The sequence below is a fragment of the Rhinatrema bivittatum genome, chromosome 3 (assembly GCF_901001135.1).
Source record: "Rhinatrema bivittatum chromosome 3, aRhiBiv1.1, whole genome shotgun sequence".
NCBI lineage: Eukaryota > Metazoa > Chordata > Amphibia > Gymnophiona > Rhinatrematidae > Rhinatrema > Rhinatrema bivittatum.
The window spans coordinates 287,884,008-287,904,173 of NC_042617.1; the positions used below are offsets into that span (position 1 = coordinate 287,884,008).

Below are 20,166 nucleotides of genomic sequence, written 5' to 3' on the forward strand. Positions count from 1 at the left end.
CTGGCTCCTTGCAAAGGCAACGAAGCAATGAAGACAGGCCCTTTTTATAGGGCTGAAGAGGAGACTCCCGCGATGACATCACAGGAAGACCACTCCCATGCTGGCCCTTTAAGAATAGAGAGGAGGTGCAGGCCCGCGCCTAAGGAGATGGACGGCAGGACCCTGGATAGTGGCGTCTCTGCTGCTGAGTGAAGCAGGAAGCAGGAACAGGCCGCAAACCAGGCCCAGTGACGGAGGCGGCTTCCAGCTGCTCGAAGAAGGACTGAGGGCGCAAGGAAACACCAGTGGCGGCTTCCGGACAGCGAAGAGGAGCTTCCAGGTGGCCTCCCAGCTGCAAGAAGAGGAGCTGAGGGCATCGGCGGCTCCTGCCATGAGGACAGGCAGTGACTCCAGTCGAGCAGACAGGACACCGGGACTCCAGACCGCACCGAGGAAGAAGCAGAGGTGGCCTCCCAGGCTATATGAGGAACCAGCGGAGGCAGCGGGCCCGCCGCAGACCACGGCGACTCCCTGCCGCGAGGCGTGGAGGAGCAGGGACGTTGGTGGCCTCCTGGGCGCAGGGACGAGCAGCGGCTCCGGCTGCACAGAGGGCACGCCGGCGGCCTCTGGATCGCTGAAGAAGCTGGAATAGGAGGAAAAAGAGAGGTGAGAGGCTGCCCATGGCTCTGGCTACTGGCAAAATCATAATATAACTATCCCAATAAAGGAATTTGTTACATTCCTTGGGGTTCAAATTGATTCAGAATTCACTATGGCTCCCTATATTTTGTCTGTTGTTCATAAATCTTTCTTCTACTTGGAGCCCTGTGCCCTTTGGAGACAATTTTTAAAGTGTCACTTGTGCAAAAAGGCCCAAATATGCAAGTATGTGGGCCACATGTGAGCAATGTGGATTTTAAAAGCCACTGATTACACACGTATAAGAGTGTGCACGAGCAAAGAAAAGGAGGTAGTAAAGGGATGGAGCATGGACGGGGTATGGGTGTTCCGAGGCATGGCCAACAGTTATAAATTTAAATCCGTATTTTAAAACTGGAGGTCGCAATGCACAGCGGCTTCTTAGCTGTATATATTTACTGCTGCTCTTGATGAGGAGCAAGTCTACAGAAATCGCTTTTTAGGCCTTACATGTCAGGGTGAGTGGTCTGAGTGAACTAGTAGGAATGCAGGATGAAGAACCAGAGGAGTCTGGATGACCTCGAGATTGACTGGGCAAACTGGTTGACTAATTGGAAAAACTGGGAATGCCCTTTGCATGAGCATGTTTAAAAATATGCTTACCTATGAACGATAAAGCTGATCACGTCCTATGGAAAATATGTGAAATACATTTGCTCAAGTAACTGCTTAAAATTAGGAGCATACTTACATGCAGTAGGTGTATTTTATTTCCTTTGTTTATTAAGTTTTCAAGTTTACAAAGAATAAACTTTGTACAGAAACATGAGAATAATGACTATCAAGAAAACAAAATTTATAGGGAAAACAAGTATTTAACTCATTAGACCACAAATAAAAGAAGAAATAAGAAGAGCAGCAAGTAGAGGGGAAAATAGAGGAAATACAACTAAAAATAGGAACTGCTTTAACACTTGCATCTGCTGAATCCCTGAAGGCAAGAAATAAACTTTATTCAAAGTAGGAACAGTTTCTGGAGGGATCTTTAATACCACAAGGAAATATCTCCTTAAGGTAAATCTAGGAGGTTCACCAACCACCCAAGGAAAGTTAAGAAAGTTAAGAAATCTTGAGATAGTGTAGCTTCACAAAAGCCTTAACAAATTCTACTCTCCTCTGAAGAATGCCTTACTCCTTGATGACCATGTCGGAACAGATTTCATTGAAGAAATACCTTGTTCCATCGAGGAAACCTTCTTCTGGAATTGATTTTGTTTGATTTCACAGGCAGAAATATGAGTTTCTAGATGATTTGAGACAGCATCAACTTTGGCCAAGCAATTAACACAAGCAAGGCCAATAGAGGCCACTAGGTTTCAAAGCGCATCCAGCGTAACCAACACAGGTTTAGAAGGGATCAAATTCACCGTAAACATTTCCAAAAGAGACTGGGACTGACCATAAGACCTCTCAGATGACCCAGGCAAATCTGGATTTGAAATATCGACAGCATCCCTCTCAGATGGAAAATCAGTGTTTACATCATCAATCCTGGAGGCTTCCCTCAATTCAGTGCTCTCAATGATGTCTTCAATCAGAGAAGCTGCATCCCCACTCTGGGAGATCTCATGCTGAGCCGGTGGTGGATGAATATCGAGGGGATTGAGGGAAATTTCTTCCCCAGCTGAGACTGAATCTCCTTCGTTGAACCCGGCAATGGGAGAATCCCCCTCCATTGTTCCGGGCACCATAAACTTGAAGATGGAATGTTGACTGAGGGTCAAAGAAGGCTCTAAGGGGTAAGATCTAACTTTGCCCTTCCTCTTTGGATGCATAATTTCAGTAGGAAATTCCCTAAATGGACAAAAGAGATGGACAGTCTGGTCCATAGCTGATTCATGCCGCCATCTTTCTCTGGTGTATTTTAAATCATATGCGCACAAGTGCATGCATGATTTAAAGTTCTAGTGTATGTCTGCTCGTGTGCCAATCCGTGCATGTATGGGCACGTTTTAAAATTATGATCCCTATTAGAAACCTATTATTGGTTCCTGCTTTCCTAATCATTAGACTTGATTATTTCAATTCCCTTTTTTGGAGGGGTTGCTGAACTATCAAATCAAACATTTGTAGCTTTTGCAAAATACTGCAGCCAAAGTAATTTATGTATTAAAAAATATACTATGTATCTCCAGTTTTATAAGACTGCATTGACTGCCTATCAGTTGTCAGATTAAATTCAAACTACTCTGGTTCATTTTTCAGGCCTTGCATTCTGGTTTTCCTATTTACAAAGCAAAGCATTTAGTTCCATATACTCCAAAATGCTCATTACATGCTTCTAAAAAATGTTTTCTATACTTTATCACTCCTCCCCCGTCTGTAATTAGGCTGGATTTTAGAGAAACATCTTTTTGTCTCCAGTCCTCTGGAAAGCTCTGCCAATGGATATCAGGGTGGAATAAAATCATATGGGGGTCCATTTTCAGCCACTGTGCAACTCAGCTAGTTAGTAGGGTCTATTCAGCGGGGCTGTTATGTCTAGCTGGCTAACTTTAGGAGCCCTACAGCCTGACCAGAGTTAGCTCTTTAGGTTAAGCGGATATCTCCAAATATCAGAGTTAGCTGCATAACTTATGTGGCTAATTCTGCTCCGCCCAGAAATGCCTCCCGCCCACCCCCAGAACGCCCCTGATTTATGCAGGGAGACCCCTGTAGCCACAGGGGTCTCCCTTCTCTTTTTTTCTGCACTGCAGTTTGCCTCGCAGTTAGGAGCTCTGTGAGATTTCTCTCACTACTTTTCCTCACGGAAAAATTTGAAGTTTTCTTCACAAAAAAGTTCCCTCATAGGGGTCTCCCATCACGACATTGCTTTTTGTCGCTCGGTGAGTAATTTCCACCATCTTTGGTCGGTCCCTGTTACCCTTCTCTCGGTTCCCCGCAGGTCATCAACCGTTTCGTGGCCCCATTTTTTCCATCATGGCAACGGGCTTTAGAAAATGCTCGGAGTGTCCGCATACCATGTAAATTACTGACCCGCATGATGTCTATGTGTTGTGCCTTGACTCATCACACGCCGTTCGTCGATGCCCAAGCTGTGCTCAAATGACCCCGAAGGGCAGGCAGGCCCGCCTGGACAAGATGGAGTCCCTTTTCAAAATCAAGTAAATTCCATCGACTTCCACCCAGTCATTACCGGTAGGAACATCGACAAAATCCATCGATATACCTTGCTGGGAGCAGCAAGGCAGCGGTGACCGTCCATCACCAACATCATCTAAGGTATCGGCATCGTCTTCCTCGGTGCCGGAGAAAGACCAGGCCGAGCACTGAGGGAAACACCGGCACTGGCACCGACACGATTCCACTCCCGGTGCCGGCACCGACACCGCATCAGCTCCGATGGCTATCGAACTGATTGCGAAGAGGACATGGGTAGAGGAGCCTCTAACCTCCTCTACACCCGAGATACCGAGGCGATCCCCACCAATATCGGTGCTGGGTACTGAGCCCCCACAGACTCCTGTGGAGGTGCCAGTAGCACCTAGCCTGCCTCCCCCTGCAGCTGTGTTACCTATACCAGCTTCCAGGGAGGAGCTGGACATACTTGTCCGACAGGTGGTCCTCGATGCCCTCCAGAACCTTCATCCACCATCGATGCTGGCCCCCATACCGGCACCAACACCGGAGCCATCGTTCTTCATACCGTTGTTCAACCGCCTGGATACACTCATTGGTCCCTTCTGACCCAGCATGGGCCATCGGTACCAAAACGACCTACTGAGTCTCCGAAACCTTCGATACCCATTCCGGAGTCCTCGGAAGACAAAGGCACGGACTCCAGTCCTCTTCCAGCTCCGCTTCCACCGATGCCGGAACAGGTTCCTGGTCCGTCGGGGCTCTCGTGATCGAGGCGCCCACAATTCCCCTTGATGCCATCGATGCCGCCGAAGTCTCCATTGGTGCCGCCGCATCCTCCATCGAGGCCATCGAGGGATCCATCGATACCAAGACATTCTGCAGTTCCAGGTTTTTTCCCTCCCTCGGGATCTCAGCCAGAGACCCCGTATGACCCATGGGAAGATGTTGACACCGACACGTCTATGGAGGACATACTCTCAGAACCATTTCCTCCGGAAGAAAGGAGACGGTCTCCACCAGAGGACCTCTCCTTTGCTAATTTTATAAAGGAAATGTCAGAGACAATCCCTTTTGACCTGGTCACCAAGGAAGACACACGGCACAAGACATTGGAAGTCCTCCAGTTTGTAGATGCCCCCAAAGAAATTATGGCCATTCCCGTCCACAAAGTACTCTTAAATCTCCAACATCGCCTGTGGGAACACCCTTGCACTGTCCAATCAGTTAATAGAAGGAGAGATGCAACTTATTTAGTCCAACACACTTCAGGATTTCAAAAGCCACAGCTACCCCACCAGTCAGTGGTGGTGGAATCTGCACAGAAGAAAGCCAAGAGACTGCACCCTCATTCTTCTGCTCCTCCTGGAAAGGACCAAAAGTTCTTGGACATTTTGGGTTGAAAGGTCTTCCAAGGCTCTATGCTAGTGTCACGCATAGCTGCCTATCAATTATACATGACACAATACCAGAGGAACTGTGGAAACAGGTCCAAGGGATAATGGACTCTCTGCCTCAACAACAACAAGAAGGTCTCAGTGCAATTCTACAGAAAGGTCTCAAGTCAGGAAAACATGAGGTCAGAGCTGCATACGATTTCTTCGAGATGGCATCTCGCTCATCAGCTACAGGAATCAGTATCAGAAAATGGGCCTGGCTTCAGGCATCTGACTTGCGCACAGAAGTTCAAGACAAGCTCGCTGATCTTCCCTGCACCCGAGATAATCTCTTCGGTGACAAGATCCAGGACGCAGTGGCTCAATTAAAAGATCACCATGAGACCCTGCGTCAAGTTCCCACAGTCTCCTCAGAACCTCCTTCTTCGGCTCAAAAAACCACCAGGAGGGCTACCAGAAGACCCTTTTATTGCTCACGTAAGTACTACCCACCAACATCTCGCGTGAGACCATCCAGACCTCCACAAGGAGGATAGCCACATCAAACTAAGGCGTCCAGATCTCAGCCAGCCCCGCAAATGGGCCTAGCCTCAGGATTTTGAAACCTATCCAGAGAACAGCAGCCACTTTCTGAATCCAAGATCAGATTTGCCAATAGGAGGTCGGCTACACCACTTTATAACCAATTGGAACAGTATAACCACAGACCAATGGGTTATATCCATCATAACCCAAGGATACCATCTAAACTTTATCAAGGTATCCCCGGATTCACCACCCAACCCACTGTGGATGCAAAAAGATCACGCAACCCTTATACAGTCAGAACTATCCACCCTACTGAGCGCCAGGGCTGTGGAAGCTGTTCCCCGGGCATAGCAGGGCAGAGGGTTCTACTCCCGCTATTTTCTCATTCCAAAGAAATCAGGCGGCCTCTGCCCCATCCTAGACTTCCGTAATCTCAACTAATTTCTACAGAAAGAAAAATTCAGGATGGTGTCCCTAGGCACCATGCTTCCCCTTCTGCAAAAAGGAGATTGGCTCTGTTCTCTGGATCTTCAAGATGCCTATGCTCACATTCCAATATTCCAACATCACCGCAAATACCTGCGCTTTATAGTGGGAAATCAACATTCTCAGTTCTGTGTTCTGCCTTTCAGACTTGCCTCGGCACCCCGTGTATTTACAAAGTGCCTAGCAGTGACTGCGGCCTATCTATGCAGAAACAGCATACACGTGTTTCCTTACCTGGACGACTGGCTAATCAAGAGCCAATCCAAGCAAGGAGCACTCAACGCTCTCAAGCTCACTATCAATCTGCTACACTCTTTGGAGTTTCTCATCAATTACCAGAAATCCCACCTGAATCCATCTCATCTCCTTACTTTCTTCGGAGCAGATTTGGATACCACAGTCACAAAAGCCATCCTGCCCAACGACCGCGTAGACACACTCTCCAAACTAGCTACATCTCTGCGCACGAAGAAAACAGCCTCAGCCCATCAATTCCTCACGTTGCTGGGCCACATGGCTTCCAAGGTCCATGTCACTCCTATAGCCAGGCTGGCCATGAGAATAACCCAATGGACTTTGAAATCTCAGTGGCTCCAAGCCACTCAACCTCTTTCATCCCAAATCAACGTAACCCACCAGCTGCGTCTATTACTTCTCTGGTGGACAAACAAAGCCAACTTGCTGACAGGTCTACACTTCTAGCAACCAGTTCCAGAAGTAATCTTAATCACAGATGCATCCAACTTGGGTTGGGGAGCTCATGTGAACAATCTTCAAACTCAAGGTACTTGGACACACTCGAAGCAACGTTTCAGATCAACTTCCTATACGTTATGCTCTATATGCATTCAAGGACTGCCTTTCACACAAGACTGTTCTCATACAAACAGACAACACAGTTGCAATGTGGTACTTAAACAAGCAGGGCGGCACAGGCTCATATCTTCTCTGCCAAGAAGCTGCGCAGATCTGGACCTGGGTCCTTGCACACTCCATGCATCTTCGGGCCACTTATCTGGCAAGCATACCGAACGTAGTAGCAGATCGCCTCTGTCGACAGTTCCATCCCCACGAGTGGTCTCTGGATCCTGTGGTAACAAGAAGAATCTTCCAGCATTGGGGTCAACCAACAATCGACCTCTTTGCATCCAACCTGAATCACAAAGTGGACAGATTCTGCTCCCTGCACAGACAGCAAAACGCATTAGCCATGGATGCCTTCACTCGCCCCTGGAACACAGGCCTCCTATATGCGTATCCCCTGATACCGCTAATAGCCAAAACTCTCGTGAAACTACAACATGGCAAAGGGTCAATGATACTCATAGCCCATTATTGGCCTCGACAAGTATGGTTTCCCATGCTTCTCGACCTCTCGATCAGAGAACCCATTTGCCTGGGCACAGAGCCCACTCTCAAAACTCAGAACCAAGGCATGTTACGCCATCCGAACCTTCAGACCCTAACCATCACAGCCTGGATGTTGAAAGCTTGATCCTGCAACCGCTCAACCTTTCAACTGATGTGTCTTAAGTGCTTGTAGCTTCACTAAAGCCTTCCACACAAAAATCCTATCGTTCTAAGTGGAGTAAATCTATTTATTTATTTTTTATTTATTTTTATATACCGACGTTCACCCATGGGTATCACATCGGTTTACATTAGAACTTTTGATAATGTGACGGCGGTCATATTATCATTACAATTAACATTGTAGCATTGTAAAATTACATTATCTATGGGTTGCTTTAACAATTATAGCATGGAGTAATATATGCTATTTGGTAACTTTACATTATCATTAAAATAGCTAATGTTGGAGAGGTCGTATGTATTTTGTTGGAGACGTTATCAATTCTCTTGGTGTGGTAATACTGCTGGTTGTTAGGTTCTGTAATCCAGTGGGGTGTGTTGATTGTTGTCAGGATAGGCTTTTCGGAAAAGCCAAGTTTTTAGGGCTTTCTTGAAGTTTCATATGGTACACGCAAAAAGGTATCGACCCTTTTTCCTGCTCCACTCCATCTCTTTTAGACTATCTCTGGCACCTTTCAGATTATGGTCTCCAGACTTCCTCGGTGAGGGTACACCTGAGTGCCATCTCATCATACCACAAGGGAGTGGGGGATGCCCCGGTAACAGCGCAACCCCTTGTTGTTGGAATCTGTGGGAGAGAGTGCTAGGGAGTGCTCCCAATTCTGGAGAGATGTGTGCCCTTGTACCATGATGCGACTGCAGAGAGGAGCTCTGTGGAAGAGCCGCGGCAGGCAAGACATGTCCAAGCATGGGAGGAGCAGACTGACCACCGCCTCAACCTCTGCCGAACCTGCACGCACCGGTAGAGACCCAGCAACGCAATGCTGGTCTCTGGGGAAGCCCTCCGGCCACTCGATAGCCCTTTCGGACCTGCCACTGGGTAGTGGCAGATGCAGCAGGACAGTCAGAGGTCGAGGACAGGCGATGGTACTGGAGCTTGGAACAAGACTGGACCTCGGCCTTGGACTAGGCTGAACAAGACGAGGAAGCTTGGAGGCTCAGATGAGTTGAAGACATATGGAGCTTGGGACTCAGACAAGACGAGGACGGAGATTCAGACAAAACAAGGACGCTTGGTACTTGGAGGCTCAGACGAGACGAGGACAAGAGGTGACTTGGAGCTCGAGTTAGACGAGGACATGAGGAACTTGGAACTCAGGCTAGACGAGGACATGAGGAACTTGGAACTTGGAACTCAGAAGGGACGAGGACAAAGGTAGCTTGGAACTCAGACGAGACGAAGACATGAAGTGGCTTAGAACTCAGATGTAAGATGCTCAGATATAGATTGAAGATCAGAGGTGGATTCCAGAGAGTCAGGCAAGGATCTGATTACTCCGATGAGGACTTGGAACTTGGGAAGACTCAGGCGAGGATGAGGACTCAGGATACTTGGAGACTTAGACAGGCACTGCCCCTCAGGGCGCCCTACACAGCTGACGTTGGCTGGTCATGGACCACCCTGTCCCATGGCGCGCCCTACACAAACTGAAGAGGCTGGTCGCAGACAACGTGAAGAGCGGAACAAGCACAGGACTGAGGTTCAGGACAAGGAAGGAATCTGGGCAGTGCTTGAAGACAGATCTAACCAGAAGAGGGATCCAGCCACTAAACTCAGACACCGGATAGAAACAGATTTACTCCCAGGAAGGTCAGCTGAAGGTGAGGATCGGGGTGAGGCGAAGCTGAACCCGGAGCTTGAGGGCTGACTGTACTTCAGGATTAGGACTCGGAACATCAGGGCTGGAACGGAAGATATCGGATATGAAAGGATACTGGTACCTCGGGACATCTTTGGCTTCTGGACATCAGGGACCTCTAGAGAGGAGGACCACAGGGACATCTGGAACATGACTGACGAAGACATCAAAGTACGGAGACGTCTGGATATCCGAAGACAAGGGGACGTCAGGACATTTGGAGATAGGGAGACATCAGGACATCTGAAGACAAGAGGACGGGATCCGACGAGAGACCAGAACATGGAATGAAGATGATGACAGAGGTTCAAGGACCATGGATAAAGACAAGGAGGACCAACGAAGAACAGAGTGCCTTGAAGAAGTGAAGAGAGATCACGGAGGACTCCTGGAATGAAGAGCTGGAACTGAAGATCCAGGAGAGTTCTGACTCCATGTCCAACTCCTTGCGAAGGCGAAGAGGAACTGAAGGCTGAGCCCTTTTGTAGGGCTGAAGAGGAGGACTGGCCTTTAAATCCTGTGAAGAGGCGCGGCCCCACGTCTAGGGAAGAAGGAAGGACCTCGGACAGCAGCCATGCTCTGAAGAGGAACAGAAGCAGGCCCGAAGCATCAGAGGCGGCTCCTGCCGCAAAGAGAGAAGACTGCAGGCAGAGACTCCCCACGCAGGGGAGGAAATAATGTCAGCGGCCTCCAGGCTGCTAAGAGGACCTCCGGGGTGGCCTCCGGGCCCGGAAGAAGAAGGCTTCGGCGGCAGGTTCCAGGCCGCGGAAGAAGGAGCTTCGGGGCAGCCTCCAAGCCGCTGAAGAGGAAGTTGGTGGCAGCCTCCAGGCCGTGAAGAACCCATGGAGTTGGGGACGGTCTCCGGGCCGCAGAAGAGGAACACTGACAGCAGCCTAGCCGCGAAGAGCCGAAGGAGGTGGTGCCCAGGCCACGGGAAAGAAGCAGAGTCGGTGGCGGCCTCCAGGCCACGAAGAGGAACATCAAAGGTGGCCTCCTGGTCGCGGAAGAGACGGTGCTGGCAGTGGCCTCTAGACCGCGGGAGAAGGGAACGGCAGCGGCGGCTTCAGGTATGATAGCAGCGGCTTCCAGGCTGCGAAGGTGGATGGGGCGGCGCTCAGGCCGCAAAGCTGGACGGCGGCAGCTCCGGGCTGCGAGGAATGGCGTCAGAAGGCTGCGAAGAGGTAAGGGACTGCTTGTGGACCTATCCCACAAGTAGGATCGCAACACTGGTAAGTTGGTTTATAAGGGGCCTACTACAACTTAAGCTCCCTCTGCGGCCACCAGTCACTGAATGGGACCTAAATGTAGTACTTACAAGGCTCATGTGCTCCCCATTTGACCCTTTGCACTCCTGCGATGTTAAATTTCTTACATGGAAAGTTCTCTTCCTAGTAGCCATTACATCTGCTCAAAGGGTTAGTGAGTTACAAGCACTTGTCACATACTCACCATATACAAAGTTCCTCCATGACTGAGTGGTCCTCCGTACTCACCCTAAATTCCTTCCCAAGGGGTTACTGACTTTCACTTGAATCACTCTATAGTCTTGCCCACATTTTTCCCAAGGCCTCACTCTCACCAGGGCGAGAGGGTTTTACACACCTTGGAATGTAAACGTGCACTTGCATTTTACCTAGATTGTACTACAGTCCATAGGAAATCCACCCAACTCTTTGTTTCTTTCGATAAAAACAAACCGGGAGTTGCAGTGGGCAAACAAACTCTCTCCAATTGGCTAGCAGACTGTATCGAATTCTGCTATAACAAAGCAGGCCTTCCTCTCCAGGGACAAGTGAAGGCGCACTCAGTAAGAGCCATGGCAACCTCAGTAGCACACTATCATTCAGTACCGATTGCTGAGATCTGTAAAGCTGCAACATGGAGCTCTCTTCACACATTTGCAACACATTACTGCCTGGACAAGGAAGGATGTCAAGACACTGCCTTTGGCCAATCCGTCTTGAAAAACTTATTTCCAGTATAATCCAAACTCCTTCCACATCCACCTGCTGGGATTTTCAGGTTGCCTCATTTTTACCAACAGTACACCAGTTGTTGTGTCCATTGCACAAGTTGTATGCTGTTGGTCCAAACAAATATGAGTCAGCCTGTAGCTTGCTAATCACCCACATGTGAGGACTACCATCCTGCTTGTCCTGGGAGAAAGCAGAGTTGCTTACCTGTAACAGGTGTTCTCCCAGGACAGCAGGATGTAGTCCTCACGAAACCCACCCGCCACCCCGCAGAGTTGGGTCCGAAACGTTTTATTATTTTATTTTTTCGCTCGCACCTTTTGCATGCCCAGCATGCCATAATCCCTGTGGCTACAGGGATTATGGCATGCTGGGCATGCTCAGTGTGCCAGTCAAAAGTTCTAGAAACTTTGACAGAAAAGTTTTCCGTGATAGGGCTCCGTTTGCTTACGTCACCCACATGTGAGGACTACATCCTGCTGTCCTGGGAGAACACCTGTTACAGGTAAGCAACTCTGCTTTATCATCTACCAAACCTTGCTGTTGATTGACTGCTGCCAGCATTCTATTTTGTTTCTGTTAATATATATTAGCTATTAGAAACTAAAAGCTGCCCATTACTTTGCAGACAAGATCAACGCGAATAACAAGAGAGTGGTGGAGGACACTCGTGCCAGAACGCTATGCAGTGACATGAAGCGCTGTATGTACTATGAGACCTGCGCCACTTATGGGCTCAATGTGGACCGTGTCTTTAATGAAGGCAAGAATGGACATTTTTTGTATACCGAGAGCTTTCTGCTCCAACTGTTTTCATGCTTAAAATATTTTATGAAACACAGATGCATATCACACATAAGAATGCATAAAAGTCTGACTGATTAATGAGGACCTTCAGCACTCCTATTTCAAGTATTTCATTACTAAGCCTACTGTTTGTCCATTCTTCTGCAGTCATGTTTTAGTCCATGAATTGAAAGTGGCAGATATTATAGTTTCATGTTCTGTCCCTAGGCTTTGCTTATCCTTGAAATCTACTCCCATCCTGCCATATCTATCCTTAAATTCCTGGATTCCCACTGCAAGCTGGGATAGCTTTATTGGACCAGTGTAACATGCATCCAAAGATGATACTGGAGATGAACTTTTGAGACCAACTTTTGAGTCCTTTTTCAGGTGTCTTCACATCATCGTTACATCTAAAAATGGAGCCTTTGGGTCCTTGAAAGCTTATGTACACTTTCATCATTGAATGCTTTTATGCTAGTCCCATCAAAGGGGTCACAATCTACATAGAATCTAGTTTTCCTCCAGGACCAATGCTGCTACTAGGGACTCTACAATCTCAATTAGTTCCCAAACAGGTTTACAGGAAAAACTCACAGATGGTTTCTGGCAGCAGGCTCCCTGTTACTAGCAGGCTCCAATATGACACATGCATGTGTACCCAATCCATTACCAAGGTGTGGGAGGATATGAGACAGGCTGTCAGTCAATCTGGAGAAGTGAAGAAGACTAAGAAAGTAATGAATTACAAAATCTCCTTTTGTATGTATGTAGCATTATTACAAGATTATTCACACGCTCATAAGGTTCAATAATAGTCATTATTAAGGTCCTACATAAGTTGTGGTATGAACTTGAAATTGTTGTGGCTAAGCAGGCAAAATTGCAAGAAACAACTGATCAGTAAGGGCCTTCTAAAATAGTGATTTTACGGAAGTAATGGATCCTGCAATATTAGATTTCTACTATTATTAGGGCTTTAGTCATTATTTTATGGTATTGCTAGTCTGAGTATGGTACACTATCAGATTAATCATATACTTGCAGACATTCCTACTTTAATATTGTTTACATAGCTACACTTGTCTATATATACACACACACACACATACACAAGGAAGGTAATTTTCAAAGGAATTATGAACGTAAAATTAGCATATATGCATGAAAGTAGCTTGTACTCGTATATATGCTATTTTATAAACATCAAAGGTAAGTGCATATTTTCGGTTTCTCACACACATTTACTTGCACTAAAAAGGGGCAGTCTAGGGGTGTTCTAGTGCAGGGCCAAGAGAAACACACATACGTTGCTATTTTATAGGAGATTTATACAAATACATTATTTGCGCAGTTTTATAACTGCTAATTATCTAGGACAATCAATATCAGATTCATCTGGTATCTGCTGTTGTTGGGTGGGAGGGCTGGGTGAACTAGGGTGAGTTCATGGTGAAATACTAGGAGAATCTCAGGGAACTGGAGATGGACTGAATGAACTGGCGGAGGTATTGGCAAACTAGTGATTTGAATTCCATTTGCAATTTTTAAAATATACCTACTTCCGCAATTAAGTCAGGGTTTTACGCAAATAAGTTCTGTTTTTTTTAGCGCATAAAATATATGCACACGTTTATAAAATAGGTAGAAAAAGCACATGCTTTCAATGCATTGCTGGTATTCGCGTGTAATGAAACATGAGGGCTAGATTTTAAGATGTACATGTGGGTATAGTTTTGTGCTCGCAACCCGGCGCGCACAAATCTACACTTTTTTATAACATTTGCGCGCATGTTATAAAATCCGGGGTCGGCGTGCGCAAGGGGGTGCACATTTGTGCACCTTGCGTGCGCCGAGCCCTAGGGGAGCCCCGATGGCTTTCCTCGTTCCCTCCAAGGCCACTCTGAAATCGGAGCGGCCTCGGAGGGAACTTTCTTTCTGCCCCCCCCCTCCCTTACCCTCCCTTACCCTACCTAACCAGCCTCCCAACCCTATCTAACACCCCCCCGAGCTTTGTTTAATACGTTGCACCTGCCTCTGGGCAGGCGTAGGTTGTGCGCGCCGGCCAAGTGCCGGTGCGTGATCCCCTGATACGGCTGCTGTGCCAGAGGCCTCAGTCCTGCCCCCGCCCCGGACCTCCCCGCTCCTTTTCCCAAGCCCCAGGACATACGCGCGTCCCGGGGCTTGCGTGCATCGCCGGGCCTATGCAAAATAGGCTCAGTGATCGCAGGAGCGGGTTATCGCAGTTACGCACGTATATTACACGTGTAACCCTTTTAAAATCCGCCCCTAAGCGCGTGTGTTGGGGGGTGGACATATGCATATTTTATAATCTGTGCGAACCAGATATGTACAGATTTTAAGATACTATCATAGATCTCTGCATATATGAGGCTGCGCAGATTTGTTTGCAAGTTATCCTCATGTAGATATATATACAGATACGCACATACACCCACACACAAAGAGATTCTAAATGTTTACAGATTACTTGAGGGAAGGGAGTTTAGTAGTCGCAAAAGCTTTCCTCCTAGAACATTTGTTAACCTATAAAGGTATTATCTTTACCAAATTGCTTCTGTGGTTTCCTCTAAAACATGGTGCTGTCTTTCTACATCTTTCTGAAGTTTTAATGAAAAATTAGCAAGTTTTGTTACCTGCTTTCTTATACACAGGGCTGGGCTGGGGAGGAGGCAAGGGCGAGCGGGGTGATTGCACTGGGCCCTACACTTTGATCCTGCACTGCCATGGTAGCACCCTCCCCAACACTATAATTTCCTGTCAACCACCATTCTAGGGCCCCGCTGCAGATGATTTGCCCTGGGCCCCGCACCCTCCTAAGGTCAGCTCTTTAGTTTTGGAGTTTTTATGATTTCAAGTAGTAGAAAGGGAGCAATGTGTTAGCCTACCAAAAATTACATTGAAAGAATATCAGTAGATAGGTTGAATATAGATAAAGAATATTTAATAATAATTTTCTGAAGACAAGCATTCACCAAGTCACACACTGTGGGGCAGATTTTAAAAGCCCTGCTCGCGTAAATCCGCCCGGATTTACGCGAGCAGGGCCTTGCGTGCCGGCGCGCCTATTTTCCATAGGCCTGCTGGCACGCGCAGAGCCCCGGGACTCGCGTAAGTCCCGGGGTTTTTTGTCGGGGGCGTGTCGGGGGTGGGGCCGATCGACGCGGCGTTTTGGGGGCGGGATGCGGCGTTTCGGGGGTGGGCCCGGGGGCGTGGTTTTGGCCCGGGGCGGTCCGGGGGCGTGGCCGCGCCCTCCAAGGCAGTAGAGTTTGACCCATCCAAAAAATAGGTCGACCAAGATTTGATTTCCTGTATTCATCACATTGAGCACACCCTGTAAATAAATTCACTATCATTGTCTAAAATGTCTTTGTATCAGAGTGCTTCTTTCTTTTATAGCCTTCCATTGACTCAGGTGATATATCTCCTGCTATTCCTGCTGACTCAGTTCATCTTATTTATTTATTTATTTATTTATTTATTTATTTATTTAAAACATTTCTATACCGGCCTTCATGAATGGGATTCATATCAGGCCGGTTTACATGGAACAGGGGAAACCAGAAGTAAAAATAAAACCAAGTAAACATAAATAAGAAAGGTCGAAAAAATCAAAGTTACAATAAACAGGGGTATTGAACTTGGGAGCTAGTGTAGCTAGGAATAATAATAATAATAATAATAATAATCTTCTTCCTCCTCCTCCTCCTCCTCCTCTTCCTCTTCATTCAGATTATCTTCCAGTCCCTCTGGAGGAGCAGGCCTCTGCTTTTGGTCAGGTTATGTAGCATAGAGCAGGCGCGAAAGATTTCACAGACTTTAGGTAGATTTTAGAGAAGGCATCCCCAGTTTGATCCAGACAGCAGAAACATATTTGAGTAGGCCAAAGGTTCTCTTGATGACTGCCCTAGTCTGCCAGTGTTGTAGCAAGCCTCTGCAGTGGTCTGTGCGTTAGCTAGCGGGATTATGAGCCAGATTTTGAGTGGCTATGCTCCATCATCTGTAGTGGAGAAGGCAAAGAAGAGCAGAGATATCCCTCAGGGTTGAGCAGCGGGGTAGTTCATAGGACTATTATTTATTATTTATTATTATTTAAATTCTTTTACTATACCGATACTCAAGACAAGGTCTTATCGTACCGGTTTACAATAAAACAGGGGGGAAACCAATTAACAACTAAGTAGAAGGTAAAAAGTTACATTGAACAGGGAGCGAGAACATGGGAGATGGAAGACAGGAAAGATATTTTAAATAATAACTGGAGATCAATAGAATAATCAACGAAAAAATAATATAGTAGGGAGATATAAACAGAGAATTTATCCTAGGCGAATATTAACATAATATATCCTATGGTAGGAGGAGACAGGGGAGGTGAGCGGGGGGGTGGGGGGTGGTGTTAGGGTAGGGACTGTAACGGGGCGGGGCTGGGGAGGGGGAGGGATTAGGGAAGAGGTCAAAGGGTGAAAGTCAATGTTGGTTGATCGAGGTTCCTTCATCGGTAAGCTTGTGTGAACAGCCAGGTTTTCAGTTTCTTTCTGAAGGAGAGATGGCATTGTTCCTGGCGTATATCTGGGGGAAGCGAATTCCAATGGAGCGGACCTGCTGTTGAAAGTGCTCGCTTGTGAATAGAGTTGTGGACCGAGGATTTGTTGGGGGGGGCCTTGAGCGAACCTTTGTAGGCGGTTCTGATCGGCCTGGCGGAAGTATACAGTTCAAGAGGGATGGTGAGTTGGAGTGTGGATTGCTGGTAGATGGATTTGTGGATTTTTCCCATGTTATCAGTTAATTTTGACTCCATCCTCCCTTGTATATAGTTAATAATCAGTCTCTTGTATATAGTTAATAATCAGACTCCTTTGAATAGTCAATATATCAAAAACATGATGTTATCCCACATACCTCCCCTACCTTCCCTTACAGATTAATCTCTTCCAACCTGTAACCTATTGTAAAGCCTGTTACTATATCATATTATACTGTGAACCATTATTTATAATCATTGTAAAGCTAGTTGCTATGTTATGTTACACTGTGAACAGAGGTGATGTTTTTTTTTACGTGCCCCGGTATATAAAAAATTCTTTAAATAAAATAAATAAATAAATAAATAAATGGTGAGAGCCTTGAAGAGTATTCTATATTGGATGGGTAGCCAGTGTAGGATTTTTAGGATTGGTGTGATGTGGTCCTTACGACGTGTGTTTGTAAGGATCCTGGCCTCTGCGTTTTGCAGCATCTGTAGAGGTTTAGTGGAAGAGGCGGGGAGACCGAGTAATAGAGCGTTACAATAGTCAATCTTTGAAAACAGTATGGCTTGAAGCACTGAACGGAAATCCTGGAAGTGTAAGAGCGGTCTTAGCTGCTTCAGGACTTGTAGCTTAAAGAAGCATTCTTTGGTTGTAGCGTTAATGAACTTTTTGAAATTCATTCTAGAGTCAAGGGTGGCCCCAAGGTCTCTGACCTGGCTTGCTAGTGGAATAATTGCTTTGTTGGCGAAGGGGTTGTTGTCGTTAGGGGAGATAACCAGTAGTTCTGTTTTGGACGTATTAAGGACCAGGTTGAGACTCGAGAGAAGAAGGTTGGAACCTTCTTCTCTCGAGTCTAGTCCCTCCCTAGGAGGGACTAGGTTGGAACGATCCTCCTGGGCTAATGCTGTAAGTCTACCTAGATTTGAAGGAGATAAAAAAGGTTAGTTGGTGTGTGTTGGTAGTGATAAGTGCATTCCTAACTGGAAGCCAGCCCCTGGTGATATGTCCTTGCTGGAAGCGGTCATGAATTCCTAGGCATCAGGAGTAGATCCCGGGAACCTGGGCATGACATCCAGGATAATTCTCTTGGCATTTCTGACCATTTTCATATTGACAGAGTGGAAGCTCTTGCAGTTGCTGTAGTTGCCCCCAAGTACCCTTATAGGGATGTGAGTACATCCAGAAGCCCCGAAGATAGCAGGGAAATTGCTATTTAATAGAAATCAGTCATTATTATATGTTGTTGCTGTCTTCTCCAAGGGAAGGATATATTTGTTGCCTTTTGCTAAGCAATGCAGCCAGGAAGTGCTCTTTACACATAGAGGTGACAGACAGACTGATTCCAGCCATGAACCCAAGAGATGTCTGGAAGGTGCCGGGGGCCAAAAATGACAGAGCAGTGCATTGGCAAGGAATGGCCCCTGCAGGTGGTAGGTTGCAGGTCCTGCTCTAACTGTTGGCATAGGAACAGTATGGTTTACTTATCGAATCTGAACCTGCACATGATTTGTTCCTCTGACAGATCCAAAAACGGTGTCCTAGTCCTGTATATTTTCTAAGGGATACCTCCTCCTCTTTTCCTCCTCAGCCATTGTGCCATAAGTATCCATAAGGCTATTACAGTTATTTTGAAAAGGTCATCTCCACAACTGACTCCCACCCCCCCAGTAGATCCCAGTATGTCCTAGTAACATGCACTCTGATAGTATAGCCCTGTTTGTCCCAGTCCCTGCACCCCCCGTCTGTCCCAGTCACCCCCAGTATGTCCCAGTTACCAGCCAGAATGGCCCAGTCTATCCCAGGTACACTCACTTCCAGCCCCCCCCCCCCCTTTTTGATCTTGTCTATCCCAGGTGCACTCACTCCCCCCAGTGATACCAGTGATCCCCTTGTATGACCTTGGTTAGCCCTCGAGTCATAGTCGGTCCCTAGTACACAGCCTCCCACCACCTAGCCTGCTGCTGTGTCTACTGACTCAGAGAAGCCAGCCCACCAAATTCAAAATGAAAATGTGAAGTTGTGTGCGTAAATTAGCAGTAGTAAATGTATTCATGTAGTTTTGATGATGTTTGTGCATATATCGCTTTTAAAATAGCTTATTATGTGTGTACATGCAAACCTCGCCCTGACATGCCCCTAGCATACCCTTTTTTTTGTGTGTGTACTTTCACTTGTGAACATAGATATGTGTATGTGGCCCCTTTTAAAAATACATATTATGCACATTTGGGTATAATATGTTTTTAATGATTTTATTTCTTGTCTGCTTTTATTTTATTTATGTGTTTAACTTAAAAATGACTATGAATGCTTTTTCTAAATCACTTAGCAATGTTGATAGGCAGTATATAAATTTAATAAATAAATAAAACATTCACGCGTATATGGCTATAACAAGACACTCGCAAAAGTCCAAAGGGAAAGATATAACTTATACACAAATAGGCCTGGATTTGCCACTAGGCCTGTGCCTAGGGCAGCAAATATTTGGGGGGAAGCAGGCTATTTGGAGATTTGCTACCTACCATCTGTGCTTAATTCCTTTCAGCAGAGAATAGTCTTCTGCTTCCTGCTCCATCCCCCCCAGAGAACAGGAGGAGAGGGGTGAGGCTGGTAAGGACAGAGCAAAGAAAAACTGCTCTGCTCTGCTCTGTTCCAGCCCTGTCCCTCCCCTCCTGTCCTGTGCAGGGAACAGGTGGAGAGGGGTGGCACCAACAGTGCCTAAAGGCAGCACGTTCCTAAATCCATCACTGTACACAAATATCATATATCCAAGTCAAAGGGTGATTGTGGATGTATCCAGCCAAAAGACAAAGTTTAAAAAAGGTTTAAGTTGAAAAAAAAAATCAAAAGATTTTTTTTATTCAGTAATACAACATTACATGTATTTAAACGGATCAGTCCCCCCAGGAGTTGCTGCCTGGGCCCTATGCAACCTGCTGATAGTTCTCTGGAACAGCCGCAGAAAAAAATTACTTATTTCATATGCCAGCAATACACTTGGAACTTTCATATCCTTTAGAGATACAAGGATTTCTGCATGCAAGGCATTTTTGTAAATAACTAGACTAGCCCAAATCCCTGAACTCCCTAGAGCCTATACCCATGCCATACCTTTTACAGAGTCTATTTTCCAGTGAGTAGCCAGCAAATCTTTGGTGTTATATTTGGGCCAGTCCATTTCCTCTGGTTCTGTGTCTCTCCTCTTTTCTGACTATAGGCAAAGCGCTATCTT

The 20,166-nt window shown here is 46.6% G+C and overlaps 1 protein-coding gene across 1 annotated transcript in view; it reads left to right on the forward strand.

Annotated features, from left to right (window-relative positions):
- Nucleotides 1-20,166, forward strand: part of AGAP2 (ArfGAP with GTPase domain, ankyrin repeat and PH domain 2) — a 394,548-nt gene that overhangs the window by 259,351 nt on the left and 115,031 nt on the right. The window contains exon 6 of the mRNA XM_029594907.1: nucleotides 12,002-12,136. Coding sequence (XP_029450767.1) covers nucleotides 12,002-12,136 — 135 coding nt within the window. The remainder of the gene's footprint in view (nucleotides 1-12,001; nucleotides 12,137-20,166) is intronic.